Source organism: Aythya fuligula, chromosome 3, assembly GCF_009819795.1.
Source record: "Aythya fuligula isolate bAytFul2 chromosome 3, bAytFul2.pri, whole genome shotgun sequence".
Lineage (NCBI taxonomy): Eukaryota > Metazoa > Chordata > Aves > Anseriformes > Anatidae > Aythya > Aythya fuligula.
In genome coordinates, this window is record NC_045561.1 from 45,354,369 (window position 1) to 45,371,214 (window position 16,846).

General features: G+C 41.6%; 1 protein-coding gene across 1 annotated transcript; it reads left to right on the forward strand.

Annotated features, from left to right (window-relative positions):
* The first annotated feature begins 5,562 nt into the window (after nt 1-5,562).
* Nucleotides 5,563-14,535, forward strand: MPC1 (mitochondrial pyruvate carrier 1). The gene is made up of 5 exons (XM_032185018.1): nt 5,563-5,661; nt 9,404-9,407; nt 11,976-12,072; nt 12,741-12,873; nt 13,587-14,535. Exons 1-5 carry the CDS (start codon nt 5,591-5,593, stop codon nt 13,603-13,605), a joined length of 324 nt encoding a protein of 107 aa, XP_032040909.1. The 5' UTR covers nt 5,563-5,590; the 3' UTR covers nt 13,606-14,535.
* Nucleotides 14,536-16,846: the final 2,311 nt, after the last annotated feature.

The window sequence follows — 16,846 nt, forward strand, 5'->3', positions numbered from 1 at the left end:
AGTCAGGACCCCAGTTTCAGTATCCTCCTTGCAACCCTGGGGCATTTGTATTGGATAAAACACTTCAGGATGGTCATGCAAAACTTGGGAGAAACCTGTGACTAGTTCTCTACATAAAATATGTGTTTCAGCAGACACTCTGCAAGGCTTTGCCCCTTCTGCAAAGCACCTGCAGAATACACAGCCCAATATTCCACAGTTTTAATATTATTAACCCAAACAAACATAAAAATTAAAACACAAGATGAAATATGTGTCAGCTGAAACCTCCCTCACAACCTTATTTGAGCTGTTCATGCTATGTCAACAATGCTTTTTCCTCAGAAAACTTTGTCTCTCCCCTTTATTCAGCTGGAATAACCAGCAGCTTCTGCTCTGCAGCCCAGCTCAGCCCCTGCAGGGAGGTGCAGCCTGCCAGGTGAGCACCGCCAGTCCTTCTGCTCTGCTCCTTTGGAGAGGATGATTATAGTGATGAGGTGATTACATGTCATTTAACTGTAAAATAAGGTTTCCCCAACTGAGTGAAGGAGGAGATTTTTGCAATGCAGTATTACAAGAAGCAGCTCTCTTACCCCAACTGACCCGATGTAGCAATATAAGGTACAGAGTGCACCTGATGAACAAGCAGGCTTCATCCCTTCCTCCCCAAACACAAGATAATCATCAACAACTGCTTGGAGGATACCAGCAGTGCAGCAGTTCAGTCATTCTTCTCTTGTGGACATTAAAAACAAAACCAAACCATTTATTATCATAGTAGCCAAAAATTATTTCTTTACCTAAGAAAAAAGAAGTAAATTACCCAAGTAAAAAAGAAATACTGTTACAAGCGTTCATTTTTAAACAACAATCACTATACCTTTGGAGCCCAATACCTGTAGCTACATTACCAACTGGAAGCATAAGCAACCTGAAAATAAAGCTGTTAATTTTTCTTTCCCTATATTGTAAAACTTGACTTACTCTAAAAAAGCTTTAGCAATACACATTTGTATTTAAAAAGAGAATCTAAAATGATCTTATTTGAAGCACTGTTGAATAACTGAAGTGTAGAGATAATCTTTTGTCCAGAAAGCCTCAAAGCATTTTATATCAGCTCAGTCTTCATGACAGTGAAAGCTCAGATGAATACAGCCATCACCACTACACATACTTCAGCATGAAGTTTGCTTAAATAATCCAAGCTGGCTGTTTTATCACATGTGACTAATTTAGGACTCAGAGCAGCCTCATCACAGAGAAGACACATCCTCCAGCTGTCCCAAAGCCCTGATGCTTTCCGCCTGCTCCACCCATGCCAAGCGCTACCTGTGTGTGGTGAATCCTTTGTCTACAACCACTTGGCCTTTAGGGAAAAAGTTGACAGGAGAAAACTTACCCAAAACAAGAGTTATATCATAAGTTTAACTAGGGGAAGACATTGTGGTTTTGTTTTTTCATTTGGGGTTGTTTTTTCCCCCCCCACCAGGGTAGGTTCTTGGATGGGGTTTTCACAGCACAGGACTCTGTTTGCTATGCTCATGCACTATAGACTGTGGCAGGACCAGTTGGCTCAATTTCTGTGAATGTAGTTCAGAAGGCTAGGAATTGCTGTGTTAATAAGTTTCAAGTGTTTGGACCTGCCTGACCATAACTGACAGATGGGTCTTTCTGCAGGGAAAGGTAATGATAATTGCAGTGATTACCAGTAATGCTTGTGTTCCACGCTGACAAAATACATTCTTTTTTCCTTGTTATAAGTAGTACCACTTATTTCAGCTCCTGCTGCCCAGCTGTTTCTTTGCTGTTCAGTTAAATTAGTTCATCACTTTACTTGCTAATCTGCCAAAATTTATTTCCCAGCAATCCAACCTCTTTTCCATATCTACTTTGCATCTATTTTTCTCTTCACTTCTTGACCTGGACCATTATAACTCCTACATCACAGTGTTCCTGTGGCCATTTATAACGGAGGGTCTTTTTGTTGTGATTTTACAGATATTACGTCATTGTCTTCCTGCAGGTCCCCAACTGCAAATATAACATTTTTATTTTGATGCTTGATCCTATTCCAGATCCTACTGAGAGCTCAGTACTGATTTGTGTCTACCTTAGTGAACGGATATTTCGTGACTGTATCTAAGAAGACTGGGATAGCAATTCATCTTTTCTTTGTATTTTTCTGCACCTTAGGAGCTACAGCACCAGGGAAAGAATACCTACCTCAGTCTTGAAACCACAATTTCTTGAACAGCTTGCTTAGGTACTTGTCCTGGTTTCCTGGTTGCCTTGTCTGTCATGCAACACTCCAAATTATGGGTTCAAATCGCAAATTATGTGCAATTCTTTTCACAGCTGGGAAAAAGCACCACCACTTTTCCCTGTGGCTGTTTTATAACAGTTATAACAGATACTTCCTTTAGGGCTGATTTCATGTGTTATGCCAGAAGCATAACTACCAAATAACATTAGTTCACCATCTTCAGTTCTGCAATGTCCATAATGCAACTTTCTTTGCTGTTTTTTAATGCCAGACAGGTATTACATTCCTTTCTCCTTGTCAAGGTCATGCCACCATGCACGTGCCTGCAAAGGCATGCCAACAGGAAGAAAGAGCTGCCCTAAAAGGAGGAAAAATGGTAGGCTCCCTTACACAGCAGCTAGCTATAGAAACACTCTTCTGAAGGAGACACCATTGGCCATTTGCAAAGCAGAGCCATCAGCCAACATCTCAACTCCTCACAGAGCCAAAATCTGAAAAATGACTGAGGGTTACCCAGCCCTGACTACATTATATGTGTTCCTGTGTGCAAAAATGTGAGTGCTAAGGTGTTCTAGCACCTCAGATTTGCACGTGCAAAGCTGAAGGAGCCCAGGTTGTTCTTCCCCATCCCACCAGCTGCAGGCAGCAGTTCAGGAGAGGGCAGATGTGTGCTGGCAGGAAGAAAATGATGAGCTGCACAAGCAGTATCTGTAAAAAGCCTCTGATTTCCTCTTTTCTGGAGAATGTCCTGTGTAGAACTGCTGTACAAAGTAGCATCTACCTGCTAAAAACAAGGAAGGGAATTCAAGGACACCACTGTGCAAATCTAGTGAGGAAGAGCTTAAAGTAAAGATGACCAGTAACAAAAGTCAACAAGGGAGTTAAAAAGTAGTGACCTGGCCAAAGGCTGAGGGAAAACAAGAATAACTGAACAGCCTAATAAACTCCAGAGAGGTCTTCTTGGAGAGGTCAGAAGTACAAGGCTAAAGAGAAACAAATGAAAGCAATGGGAATTCCAGGAAGAAATGTCAGGAAATGGCAGGTAGGGCTTCTGTGAGGATAATCTAAGGGATAAAAATTGCAGGGGACCTATCTGTCTGAAAACAAAACAAAACAAAACAAAAAGCTACAATTACTATTCTGATTGGAAGATACATAGGAACCACCCTCAGAAGTAAGTGGATTGACTTATTCACAAGAACATCATGACCTTAAAATCTAAAGGGAACATACAATAGGTAGGAAAAAAGGACATATGAATAGATGAAAATAAATAAATGGTGCCAAGCCTGCAGAAAAATGGATCAGAAAAGGTAAGGCATGAAATCCTTTTCAGCTATCAAAGGGCATAAAATATGAGTAAAGAAGTTTGATAAAAGCATTAAAAATAAAATAAGATGAAGAAAATTGCAGAGCCTTTGAATAATGCAGAAAGAGCCCATAAACAGTAAAGGTGAAAACATGACAATAGTAACTCAAAGTAGATCTAAATGAAGAGTGAAAGTTTGATAAAATGATTGTCCAGACAAGGAGGAAAAAAATGTTTGAAATATATTTTAGACAAAAATGTATAACAGGACCTGATGAAATTTGCTCCGAGAGCCACCAGGCCCTAGCAGAAGCAACTTGAGATCATCAGTGATCATTGCCCAGCTCATGGAGAGGATGGGACAGTCCAGGAGCGCTAGAGAACAGCATGTGTCTGAAGAGAGAGGGTCAACAACGATCATGTAAATTGCAAGTCAAATGGTCTAGCTTTGATAATGACATTTAACACCGTCCTATATGACACAAGAAACCTATATATATATATGTATATATATATATATGTAAATAAAACCACTATAAGCACATACAGAACTGCAACAAAAGCATACTTCAAATCATTGGTAGCTGCTTTTGTTGTTTAACTGGTATGGCCTGTCACTTGGGACTGGTTTATTCTGGGCCCATATCTAGTTAATGATTTTTTCATTAACTATTTTGAAAACACATAGAATTGAAAACACTCAAAATTAGAGAAGGACTCTGCACTGCTTGGAAGGGTTTGATTGAAACGTTATGAACCACATTGGGACTGTTTTAAGAAAGATGTAAAGATGTAGGTAAGAGTCCAGATGGAGTAAGGAAAATGATAGAAGACTAAAAACCCTGTGAGAAAAGGCTGATAAAACTTGTGTATTCTTGGAAGAAACAGTAAAGAATCTTCCAAAGCAGATGGAAGATTTTTTTCTTCTTTATACACACAGTCAAGAAAAAGGTGCATGTATTCTCAGTAAAGAAGTCTCAGTAAAGAAGAATTAGGCTTTGTTTCAGTTAAAATTGTAGCTCAGAAACTATTGACTGAAAGAGGCTTTGTGGGATATGAGGAATCCCCGCACGTGACGGTCCGTTTGCAAACACTGGACTGATTTCCACAGCCCCTTCCTGTGTCAGCCCAAGTCAAATCAACTCAAACAAATGATTCCTTGAGTCCTCTTTCTGAATTACACTTGTTTCTAAATGAGGAGCCTAAATAGGCCATGGGAATATGTTGGACTACATCTTGGCGTTGTGTAACGCTGTGTATCAGGAGGATTAAAGCTTTTCTTCCCACACAGCAGTCACTGTGTGGTGTCATAGCATGCGTTAAGGATATGTAAAAAGGAGAGGACGTGCACAGACCCTGTCTTTCCTCAAATTTGCTGCCCTCCAAGCAAGTAAGGAAGGGCAGAATGGAGAAGAACTCCTTTTATTTTTTTTTTATATTTCCCCAAGATGCTGCCAGGAAGAGCAGAAGGGGATGGAGCAGTGGTCACCAGGGCTTCCCGCAGAGCACAGGCATGGCCCAGGCTGCACTCACTGCAGCTCCAGGCTGTAAAACCCAGGCTGCAAATCTCCGGGCAGCAGTGGGAGCAGATAAACGCCCATTTCACTATCTCCAGCGCAGGGAGCAAAGATAAACGGAGCCGCTCGCGCGCAGGCATTTGTTTGACCGCCCTGAGCTTTATGGAGACGCTATTAGCGGGGTTAGAGTTTATCTGCCACTCTAAACAAGCGGCCTCCGCTCGGGTGGGAAATGGAAAGTGCTTGTGGCGGTGTGTCCTGCCCCGGCACGGGGGAAAGCCGCCCCTCACAGAGCGCGGGCACCGCCATGGCGTCACCTTCCTCACCTCCGCCTCACGCCCCCAGCCCAACCGCCACAACGGCCGGCGGCGAGGGGGCGGGGCCTCGCCTCAGGAGGGGGGCGGGGACTCAACCCTTCAGCCAATGAGAAGCGAGATCGGAGGGCGGGGAGCCTATAAAGCGGGCGGCGGGGGCGGGCGCTGGGAGCGGCGGGTGCGGGCGCTGCCGGCCGGCGGTGCCGCCATGGCGGGGGCGCTGGGCCGCAAGGCCGTGGAGTACCTGCGCAGCAAGGACTTCCGCGACTACCTGATGAGGTGCGGGCGGGCGGCTGCCGCAGTGGGGAGGGGTAGATAACGCCGGGGGTGGCCGGCAGGGGAGAGGGGAGGGACAGCCCTGAGGGGAGGTGAAGGTCAGAGCGGGCAGCGCCCTGCCTGCCTGCCGAGGGCTCTGCGGGCCTGGGTCAGCTTCGTAGGCGCGGCTGGCAGCGTCAGCGGGTAGCCAGGGGGTCCGGAACTCACCTGGGGTCGTGGTGAAACAGCAGCCTGAGCCCTAGTTAAAGGAACAAACAAATGCTGGCAGAGGTGGCTGCTTCCTGATACCACCAAGGTTAACAGCTGGAGGTATCTCTTTCGTTACCGGAGACTTAAAGGCAGTGGAAAAAATGAGCTGTGTTTTGCTCTAGTCCTAAAATAAACAAAGGCTGTATTGAAGAAAAAAAATAAAAAAAAAAAAACACCTCAGAGTTCTTGCTTTGTACATCTGCCTGATGCACAAAGACACCTGCTTAATTTGTACTTCGGTTACTCAGGATGTCATGAAGGGCCCAGGTCAGTTGTGCCATCCACTGCAGCCTGTGTGAGTTCTTGATTGTGCCCTTTGCTGAGCTTAAAATTTAGATAGCTGTCAACAAAGGGCTGTAGTCTGTGCTGTAACAGAAATGCAGTGTGTATATTTAGGAGCTGTGTATATTTAGGAGCTGTGTCTCTTTGCATTCCTTCCTGAAAGCCCTTGCTTTGCCAGCCTGCAGGACTCTTTCTATCCCAAAGAAAATTCTCTTCTTGTCTCTGCCAGAGCAAGGGTTTACTCAAAGCTGCAAGGCTATGGTATCTGTTCTAGGAAACAGTATCTAGTCACTACAGTCACGCAAGGCTTTGAAACGTGTAACTCACTCGTGGGAAAAGATGACTAGAGATACTGCTTGCAACACCTGTGCTGTGCTCAACTGCTTGACCCTAGATAGAATAACTGCAGTTACCCAAAGCAGTGGAGTTCAGTGTGGCAGTGCCTGATGTCACACTTGTGGCTTGGGGCAGTCAAATCTGACAGACACCTATCAGCATGAGCACCTTTGGTTTCAGCTTTGTGACTAGAAATCCTGAAAGGCAATGTAATGAAGGCATGCTGCTTTTCTCAGGTGGTTACAGCTGGCACCAGCACTGTGTTATGTCATCAGCTGCTTTCTGGATTGTGCACAAGGAAACAAGATAAATTGCTTTTAAAGCTGTTGTTAATTATTAAGTGCTTTGCCAGTTTCAGTTCTGAGTTCTCTGAAGTGGTGTTTAATAGGGAGTTGAATGACTGTAAATCATCTAACTATAGTATGCCTAACTGCCTTCATACTTTAAAGTAAACGTGGTAAGAACGTAAGCTGTAGGTATAGCTTCTCGTGCTGCTTGTAAAATGCAGTGGTAATGTTAACTTCAGACTAGCTGATTAGCATATGAAGGCCTGATAGCTCTATACTATGAACTTGAGGTTGCATTTTTCTAAAGATCCTAAAAAGGTCAGCTATCACTAAAGCTGTATAATTTAAGCCACTAATAGTAGGCGACTGAGTCCTCTGTTTCCTATCCTAATGGTTAATAGATGATGTCCTCTGAAAAAAATTGAGTAAAACAGCTTTCTTCCATCTCTGGTGTAAAAGGACGTTAAGGCCACTATGGGCAAGTGGGATCTTCTCATGGCATTAGCAACAAGGAATCCCAAAGTTTTTTAGTAAAAGAAAAGCAAGCATGGAGGCTACATCTTTTGGGGCACCTCTGAAATGTCTTACTGATAACTCAGCAGTAATGTAAACAGAGTGACTGAACGTAGGTGGCTTTGAAATAGAGATAGTTCATTCCTTGTGAAGCAAGAGCCCTTATGGTTTTGTAAGAAGAAATTCTTAGACAACTTAACTCCTAAACTCTATTTCAATTAACATTAGTAGTATAACTTGAATTAGCTGATCTTCAATTCTTCTCTCTAGTAAACTTTTAAGCATAAGGACACAGTATCTAAACAAATAAATACCCTCTGCAGGTTAGTGCTAGGAATTGAAGGGCATGGAGTGTGCTCTGAGAACTGAACAAATCTGCAAGTTTTTCAGAGGAGTAATACCCTTTCTGCCTGGTGGGTGACATTGTCTGCAGAATGGTCTCTGGCCTATTAATGTGACAACATAAAGATGTGTACAAATTTGGGGAAAATACATCTTTTTGTATGACCTGTAGTATCAATATCAAGTATTGACCAGCTGTTGGTTCCTCCTGTGATGTCTGGATGCTTGCACAGGAAGTGTAGTTGCTGAGTGAGTAAATCCAACAGACGCAGTAGTGATGTTCCTGGAACTGTGGACAAAATGTTCCCTTTGTGAGGGGATTGAATGTAATTCTTGGAAACTACTAGTTTGGAATGGCATCTCGGCAGGAACAGATGCCTGTGCCCTGGTGTCCTTGTTTCAGATACAGCTTCAACAAATGCAGTGTATTACCTGCAGAGCTTTGGGGGTGGATGTCTGCTTCTGAAGAGTTCAGTAACCTTGATCTGCCCTGCTCGGGGACTACAGTAACTGTTGTGGTTTCATATGAGCATGGGGACTGTTGCAAGACCTTAGCCAGAGTTGGCCACCCTGCTAGCAGCTGGCTGTGTGGTTCTATTTTAGGCTCCTATTTACATGAAAACAACTTCCCCTTGAAAAATAGAGGGTGCCTTCTGTTGGCACAAAAGCCCTGTGCTAAGAGCTACACTTGAACCTGTCTGGTAGAGGTTTTATGAAAAAGGTGAAATGTGCACTTGTCCTCTGAAAACCTCAATTATTGTTGAAGATCAGTTAATACAAAAACAAAAGAACAAGTGGTTAGGCTAGTCAAGGACAAACCACAAAACCTCTTGAATCAGACTCTGCTTGTAACAAAGATGCACTGAAGTGCACAGCCAGCTCGACTTCTGGAGTAGACCTGACTGTTCGCTTACTGTGGTCATTTGGTAAGTGAATACTGAAGCCGGTGTGATGGAAGTGCCTATTAGCAAGTGTTCTGCTATTTCTGCAGAAGGACACGAGCAGTAACTGGTCAGCAGCGGGATTTCTATTAATAGCCTGTTTCTGTTAAGTCATAATTTGCAGCTGAACCCTATCAGGATAGTAGGAAGAGGATGCTTAAAAGTTTGGAAGCATTTTGAAAGATGTAGTAGCAAGCAATCTTAACTGTAGTCTGGGATTTATGCATAGATTACTAAGTTATTAAATTATCTAGTAATTATATGATCACTTACACACCAATTATGGAGTTCATTTAAATAGCATGTTAGATCTCTGAAAATGTCTTGTAATCACTTAATCCAGTTGCAGTTGGCTTGAACTTAGTGACAGCAAGATGTCTGGCAGTGTTTTGTTTGATCTACTTAAATGTAGGTATACAAAGAATTCAAAGCAGCGTCTTCAAAAACCTTCACAGAGCAACTGTTGTTATTCAGCTTTGTCCTCTTTTGAAACTAGCTTAGGGTGGGATCTTGGATGCTTTGAGGTCTACAGGGCAGGAAAGTCTTCCACAGACCATAATGAGGTTTGTCTCACTAGGAAAAAGATGCTTGAACAGCAAACACTTGTCAAAGTAACAGTTCTTGAAGGAAATGCACTTTTAGTACAGTTACATTAATGTAGGTTAATGCTAGAGAAATATACTGTCTTCTCTTTATTTGTGGTAAACTTCTTTCTGTGTGGGTTATGAAGGAAACTAATATTTCTTTTTGTCTTCCATGTGCTGTTTGACAAACACCGATGGCCCACTTGAACAGCACGGTAAGGAAGGGGAGGGGACTTGTGTTTTCACTTTCTGCCTGGCTCCAGTAACTTGTAATTCTGTTTCCTCCCGGCACTGTAGTAAACCTGCCTATGTCTGAAAAGTATACTGCTGACCTCCAGGAATGATGTACTAGTGATACTTACTTGCAAGTCTTTTGTTAATGTGACCGACCTTTAGCTCCTTTAGGCTGTCTCCTAAAGTAATCACTAGAAAATCAGAGGTTTTCCATATCCTTTCCAAAGGAGATCAAATCAGTCCAGAGCAACCCTTTCATATAGCAACAATACTGGTAATACAGCGGTAACCTAATTGAATTACCTTGCTTGATTTTATTTTAACTAGCTTTACTCAAGACAGTAAATGGTAACAGTTAAAGAAAAACTCCGTAGGTAGAGTTTGGTTTGCTCCTGAAACTGGGAGTTGATATTTCAGGCCTGTTAGGCTGTGAATCATACTGTTATGGTTGACTCTTAATAGCAATAATCACAATTTTATGGAAGGCTTGCTCATTGCTGCAAGCCAAAGACAAACAGTGTAAGGGTGGTTTAATTCTTGTGTATGAGAACTTCAAAGGGCTGCCTGCCTGCAGGCACTTACAGCTGGATAACTGTCTCCAGGGAAAGGCTTTGCATCTACTTTCCTGGTTAGCAGAGGAGTGTTACTGTTACAGCACCAGAAGTCAGAACTGCTGGCTCTTTAGTTTGTGTTACTGGAGCTTGAGGCAGTCCATAGCATAGTGTGCGCTATTTGTCTGTGCTCTAATGGCCAACTTGACACTTTTACTGAACTTCCAAAATAGAAGTCACCATTAAAACTGTCAAAGCTGTAATTGTTTTATACATTCCAAAAATGTCAGGGTTAAACCATAAAGACTTGCTTTCTGGAACTGAAATCATGTAAATTACTCCTGACATCTCAATAAAGAGTTCAGAAGTGTGTGCTGCCTCACCAGTAACCTTTTCGCAGTCCGCTTTAGCATGGTGATTCAAACACAAGTTGTCCTAGATTATCTTACTGAGCAGACAATGGTTATGTGATTGTACGTCTGTTGCTGGCCTTCTTACTGTCAGTTAAACTATTTAAATAGTTGCATTAAAGCATCTAAAAAAATGTTCTGCATGCTGTTGACTTTCTGTGAATGTTCTCATTCTGTAGCAACAAATATTTTGTACTATAGGTATACTTCTTTACACTATCTAAACATACCTGTAAAGTATAAATACTGTGTAACCATGTAATTATTCCCTGTTATGCTGTGTGCTCTACAATGGCTTCAAGAGGCTTTAGCTGTTGCAGGTGTCACCTTTCCTATCAGTAGAAATATAGTTTTAAAAAAAATGCACTCCATAATTACTCTTAAGTCTGAATTTGTGCCAATGCACAACCTGTGAACACTTGGAGAAGTACTATACTGAGTTTGCATATTGCACTAAGGTTAAACTATCAAAACTGTGCGGCATTACCTCCGTCTTCTATATACTTAGTTGCTGGTATTATCCAAATTTGCAGGAAGTGAGTATGACTTCTAATCAGAGTCCTATTATGATGTTAGAAGCTATAATTCAGCCTGACAAAAAGGTGTCTTGGAATTCAAGCTGCAAGAGACTTGAACTGCCCCCTGGTAATTCCAAATCATTGAAATATCTGTGGTATTACCAATAGGGAGAGACAAAAAAATGGACGTAGTGTGTATCTGCAAAGCTTTTTATTGCAAGGTTCATCTCTGTTATATCTAGCCCAAGTCAGTTTTGAACATTGTTAGTTTCCTATGGGAAAAGAAACTCATGGGAGTACTATGTGCATCTTCTGCAGAAAGAAGTCTGTGAAAATCTCGTTATTCCTAAAAAGAGTAGAAGTTAAATTGACACCATCTTTCTCAGTTTGGAGTCATTTAGCCAGTACAACTTGATCTCTTGTCAGTTTTTCAACTGACTTCTGACTTGATTCTTTGTCTCCACATGAACATACCTGCACTTAATTGTTCTTATCTTAAAGCTAGTCACTGACCTTTAGGTTGTCACCAAGTTGGTTCAGTAGTTGCAGATGAAGCTGGAATTTAGCTTAATTTAATGGCCTCGCTCTTTGGAAGAGGCAGTGTAAGCAGTTGAAGGCACATGCTGAGTATTTCTTGATTCTCAGCATAACATGAAAAGAGTTCTTGGTTTTTCAAGCTATTTCTCGTGTTATTATGTTTTTGAAGACTCCAACTTGAGAGATGAATGCTAACGTTCTGCACAGACATGAGCTGTGAAACTGAGATTGCTGTAAGGCTAAACCAATGAGACTGCTTATTAATATCTGAGGAGAATTACATGGAACTGCATTTCAGCAGTCGTAGAGTAGCTTTTCTCAAGTTTGCAAGAAGATTGGAAGTGGGTTCCTCCTGCCTCCTTCATGAAGACTAGATTCTGTTAAAACAGGAGTTCAAATCTGTATGTCTTAACTTGGAATCTTACCCTGAACCCCATTGTCCAAAGATTTGTGTGGCTAAGGAAAGCTGTGTGTATGCTGCTGGATGTTTGTGGTTTTGTCCAACTTGATTTTCCTTTTTCCCTCCTTTATAGCACTTTTGGGGGCCAGTAGCCAACTGGGGACTTCCTGTTGCTGCTATTAATGACATGAAGAAATCTCCAGAAATCATCAGTGGCCGAATGACATTTGGTAAGTACTGGGAACTTCTTGTCAGTAAGCTGACTGCAGAACACAGATTCCATACTTCAAGAAGCAATGTACTACTAACTGCTTATGAACTGGTGATCGAAGCAGTTAGAGATACTAAGTATCTTGCAATATAGCTTTAAAGGCCACTTCTGGTAGGAAGGTAGATTAAAGCTGTTTCTTGCCTTCTTGGAAAGCTGGTAACAAAACTTTATGCTTCTGATTGTTCATTGTATCTTGGGGGAGGGGAGACTTGCTTCTCTTCAAGTCCATTTTTAGAACTTTTCCAGTAGAACTATATTAAAATTATCTTAAAAACACTGTCCTAGAAATTGTCAGGATAATTTTTGCCATGTCTCATTAGGATTAACAGGACTCCTTTTATTTTCTGGCTGAGATAGTTCAGGTAGTAACCTAAAAAGGTTTCAGTTCCCTCATGGGACACTCTGAGGGAAAGCAAGCTTGTTTTGTGGAAGGCTGCAACCCAACAATTTGTATAGCAAAATGAGTGCTGTTATACATTTTTCTGCATTGGATACTTAAAGTGGACAAGTTTATAAAAACAAATGGAAAATTCAAATGCCAATAAGAAGCTTTCTGCTGGTGTGAAAATGATTTCTCAAAAAAATACGGGTATTTTAAAATAATCACTGGTATCTGTTACTTTGCAGCACTGTGTTGTTACTCCTTGACTTTCATGAGATTTGCCTACAAAGTGCAGCCAAGGAACTGGCTTCTCTTTGCATGCCACTTGACTAATGAAGTTGCACAACTTATTCAAGGAGGACGACTGATCAAATACAGGCAAGTTCAACTTTAAAAATGGGAAGCCATAAACCATTGGCTCTCTGTGTTCTTTCAGTGACATGTAACTGTGGTGGCTTCTGGACTTCTTAATAGGTTTGCAAAAAGTAGTGAAGAACAATGTTGAGATAAGTTGAAATGTGGCTTGTTGCCTTGTACCTCCTGTGGAGCTTTGGAGAGGTCCACACAGAAAAGGCTGAATCCTTATGGTCGTGGATGTATTTTAGCAGCTGCTGGCTATTTTTGATTTTGCTTGTGCATTTTGATTAATCTACATGTGTCCAGCTCAGTAACTCCTGAGATGGAGGCTTCCATGAAACAAGGGTTTGTATGTCTGAAAGACAAATCAAGAACAAACTAAGCTGACTGGTCTTACCTATATGGGATAGATCTGATACTGTGTAACGGGTTCATACTGCAAGTCTCACACCTGCAGTTTCTAGCTAGTAATGCAACCACTGCCCCTAGGCAATCTGTATGAGTCAAGGTTGTGGCTTTTCTCTTCTGCTCTAAGAAATCTATGCAGAGCAATAAGAGGATGAAGCCTCCTCAACTGTAAACTCAAAGACTTGACAAAACTATACGTGGACCTGCCCTTGCATAAATAACTGGCCATGTGTCCTTCAGTTGTGAGCAAAGTCCTGGATGCACAGTAGAACTCAAGGAATGAAGTCCAGTATTCACTATTATAAAGCATGTTCTTCTCTTGGCAGGATGGAGAAAAAGAACTAAATACCTAACTTGAAATACGCCAGGGAATATGCTCATCCCGAATCACAACCAAGGAAGATGTGCCATCTACAGTTGCTGTGACAATTACAATGGGGATAAAACCAAAACACCTGTTGTGAATGACCCCATCAAGGATCCTTCTAATTTTTTAGCTTGCCTTTAAAAAAAAAAGTACTACACAGCAATGGGAGGGAAACATTGCATTTAATGTTTTGTTGCCTTACAGGTCTTTAACTACCCTTCTAATAAAGAGTTAGTCATGTAAATAACCAGCAATATTTAAAACCAACTCTAAGTCTGCAAAAATAGATGGCTCATGATGGTTTGTCAACTTGTTTTCAAATTAATACGATCAGAGGTCAGTACAGCAGAACTGTAGGTGGTATTGTTCTATGTAAACATATTCTTAAAAGCCATTTAACTTAGGTGCATTCATTCCTATTCTCTTTTTTTAAACTTAAGCAATGGCTTGCTAATCTACAAGAACAAATGAGTAGACAGGCAGCCTGGAAGCGACCAGCTTTCCATCTTCCTTTACTGCATGCCTTGTCTCAGTAGAGACATCAGTAACACAATTTAAGTCGCACATTATTTAATGAAGATGTGGAAAAGCAAAAGCATAGCACTGAATGAAGGAAAGAAACAGTCTGATACTACTTATCAAGAAGTTCTAAATGGATTTTTTTCCTGCTGTTTGAGTTCTAGATGTATGTAATCCTTGTTCAGGCAAAAGCTTTTTTGGATTCCAAGATCTGAAGGACACAAGGTGCCTTTCAGTAGTTTTTTGATGTCATTGGAAGAGAGATTTTTTTTCATGCATGACTTGCCTGAATGTTACATTGATGTTAAAGTTATAGATGACGAAGAATGTACATGATGGATTTTATCTTGGTGCAGTTTTTGAACAATAAAACATATTCCAAATGGCAATAAACCATCTCAAAATTTTGAAAAATTCTGTTTATCATACTGTGATACCAGATTCTAAGTGAAAGATTAGTATGAAGAGGCACATTACAGTAATGGCATGAAGCAAAAACAGACTGGCAAAATAAATATCCTTTGTATGCAATGAGTTCAGGCAAATGTCCTCTGAATACTAAAAAATTTTCCTTTTTTTTCCAGTGTCTCACTGTTTATGAGTAAAACTGGCCATCATGAATCCTAGGCCACTAAGACAGGAGGGAGCTTCAAACAAGGAAGACATGCATATGCACACCCCCAAGGAGGAGGGTCAGATCAGGGAGCACTGAAACTAGATGCAAGTCCCTGGGGCCTGATGGCTTGCATACATGAGTGCTGAGAGAGCTGGCTGATGTTACATGGCCACTTGATTATTTCTGAATCTTCCTGGTGCCTGAAAGAGGTTTCCAGAGACTGAAAGTGTGAGTAGAGCTCTTATGTTTTAAGGAGGATCTAGGGAACTACAGACTAATTGGCCTTATCTCGGTACTGGGAAGGTGATGGAGAAAGTCCTGGAAACCATTTTTATATATATGAAGGATAAGAAGGTGGTGAGTTCTGTGGTTATGGCTTTACAAAGGGAAAAATCAAGCTTGGACAACCCAAATAGCCTCCTGCAGTGATGTGGTCCAGGCTTATTCCAGGCTTTGCTTCTACTGTTTCAGATGTGCCTGTGGCAGAGGGCTACTGTGCAGGCAAGGCCTTTACATTTGTAGTTTGTAAGGTAGGGTAGAGACCTTGGAAGAAGGATGAGCTTTGCAGTTTTCCAACTGAATGACAAAATAAGTGCACTAAAATTAATAAATAAATGGCTGTTAGCCCTTTTTTTTTGGGGGGGAGGGTAGAATGGAATATTGAGATGCATTATGCTGGCTCCTCAGCTCCTTTCAGGTAACACAGATGACTTGGGGTGTCAGGACAGGCTATTTACAGCAGCACCCCCTCCCAAGCACCACAGTCTCAGCAGCAGATAATGCTGATACTGCTGCTGTGCTGATGCACAAGTCTGAACAGCTGGAGCAGCACTTGGGGGCTGCTGAACGTGCTGGGCTGTAACTGCTGCAACTTGATATTCTCAGGAGGCTTGGGTTAGGAAAGAGCAAGGAGCTTGTAAACTTGGATAATTAACTCTTACATGGTTAAAGTGGCTCAGTTCTGCTTACACAAGTGAGATCAAATGCAAAAAGCCTTGGCTGTGTGAGTGTGCTGTAATGACTTCATGAGGGCTGCATTTAAAAGAGTGAAATAGCTTGTTCAACAGGTGTTGATCAGCAAGTGGTAGAAATGCTGAGGCAGATCAATTGTAAGTTGTGTGGGGAAGTAGTCTTTACTGTTTGACCAATTGGTGCAGCTGACAAAAAGCAGATGAGCTCTTCAGCATTCATTTCCTTCAGGTGTTAGAAAGCTGCAGGTGGTCTTTTACTGTGTGATCTTTTTCGATAAATCTTGTCAACTGTTTCCTTGGTCTCCCCTCACAGCTTGATCTCATAGACCAACAGCCAGTTTGAATTGTGCTCTGAATGCCTGTGTTGTTCCAGGTGTTTGAGGGAGGCATCTGCCTTGCAGTTTTTACTAATTTATAATCCAGGATCGGTAGTATTCTGGGCAAATTAAAACAACCTTTGGTTGACTGCAACACTTCTGCTGTTCAGTAACCATTGTCATCAGTTCAAATTGCAATGTATCCTAGTCTGATTTTATTTAGGAAGCCTCCAAGGTGTAGTGATCTGGATCTTTCTTGGGACTTGAAAGGACAGGGCCCAGTCTGGGGCGGGTGTTACATGGCCTGTCAGTCTACCTAGTGCTAAAATAGTTTATATGGGTGGAGTGGCCCATGTCCTTCTTTCAGAGCATAATCAAACTGCTTATCTGCCCTTTTTTTGTTTAAACAATGGTGCTTGGCAGTATGTATGGGGCAGGAGGGGGGTGGTAGGGTATAGTGGGTAGAAGGGAGGAGTTATTGCAATAAATAACTGTACAGTTAATCTGTCCTGTTCTCCTAGTGCAGAATACTGTGATCCATCGGTATATGAGCATTTCAAGAATGGTGTTCTGAAGTAACCCAAAATAAACAATGTTTTAGACTCCAGAGGTTTTTACAATATGAAACCTGAATATCTTAATATAGATAAGGGCTTCCTTTTTTCACTCAGGTGGTGTTGCATAAAAGAATGGGACTGTGCCAATTTAGTAGTAATCCAAAGCAAGTGCTCAGTATTTGCATTTGATTTATAAGATTATAGAGCTTGTCTCTACCTGCCATTATTCTGAAATAACT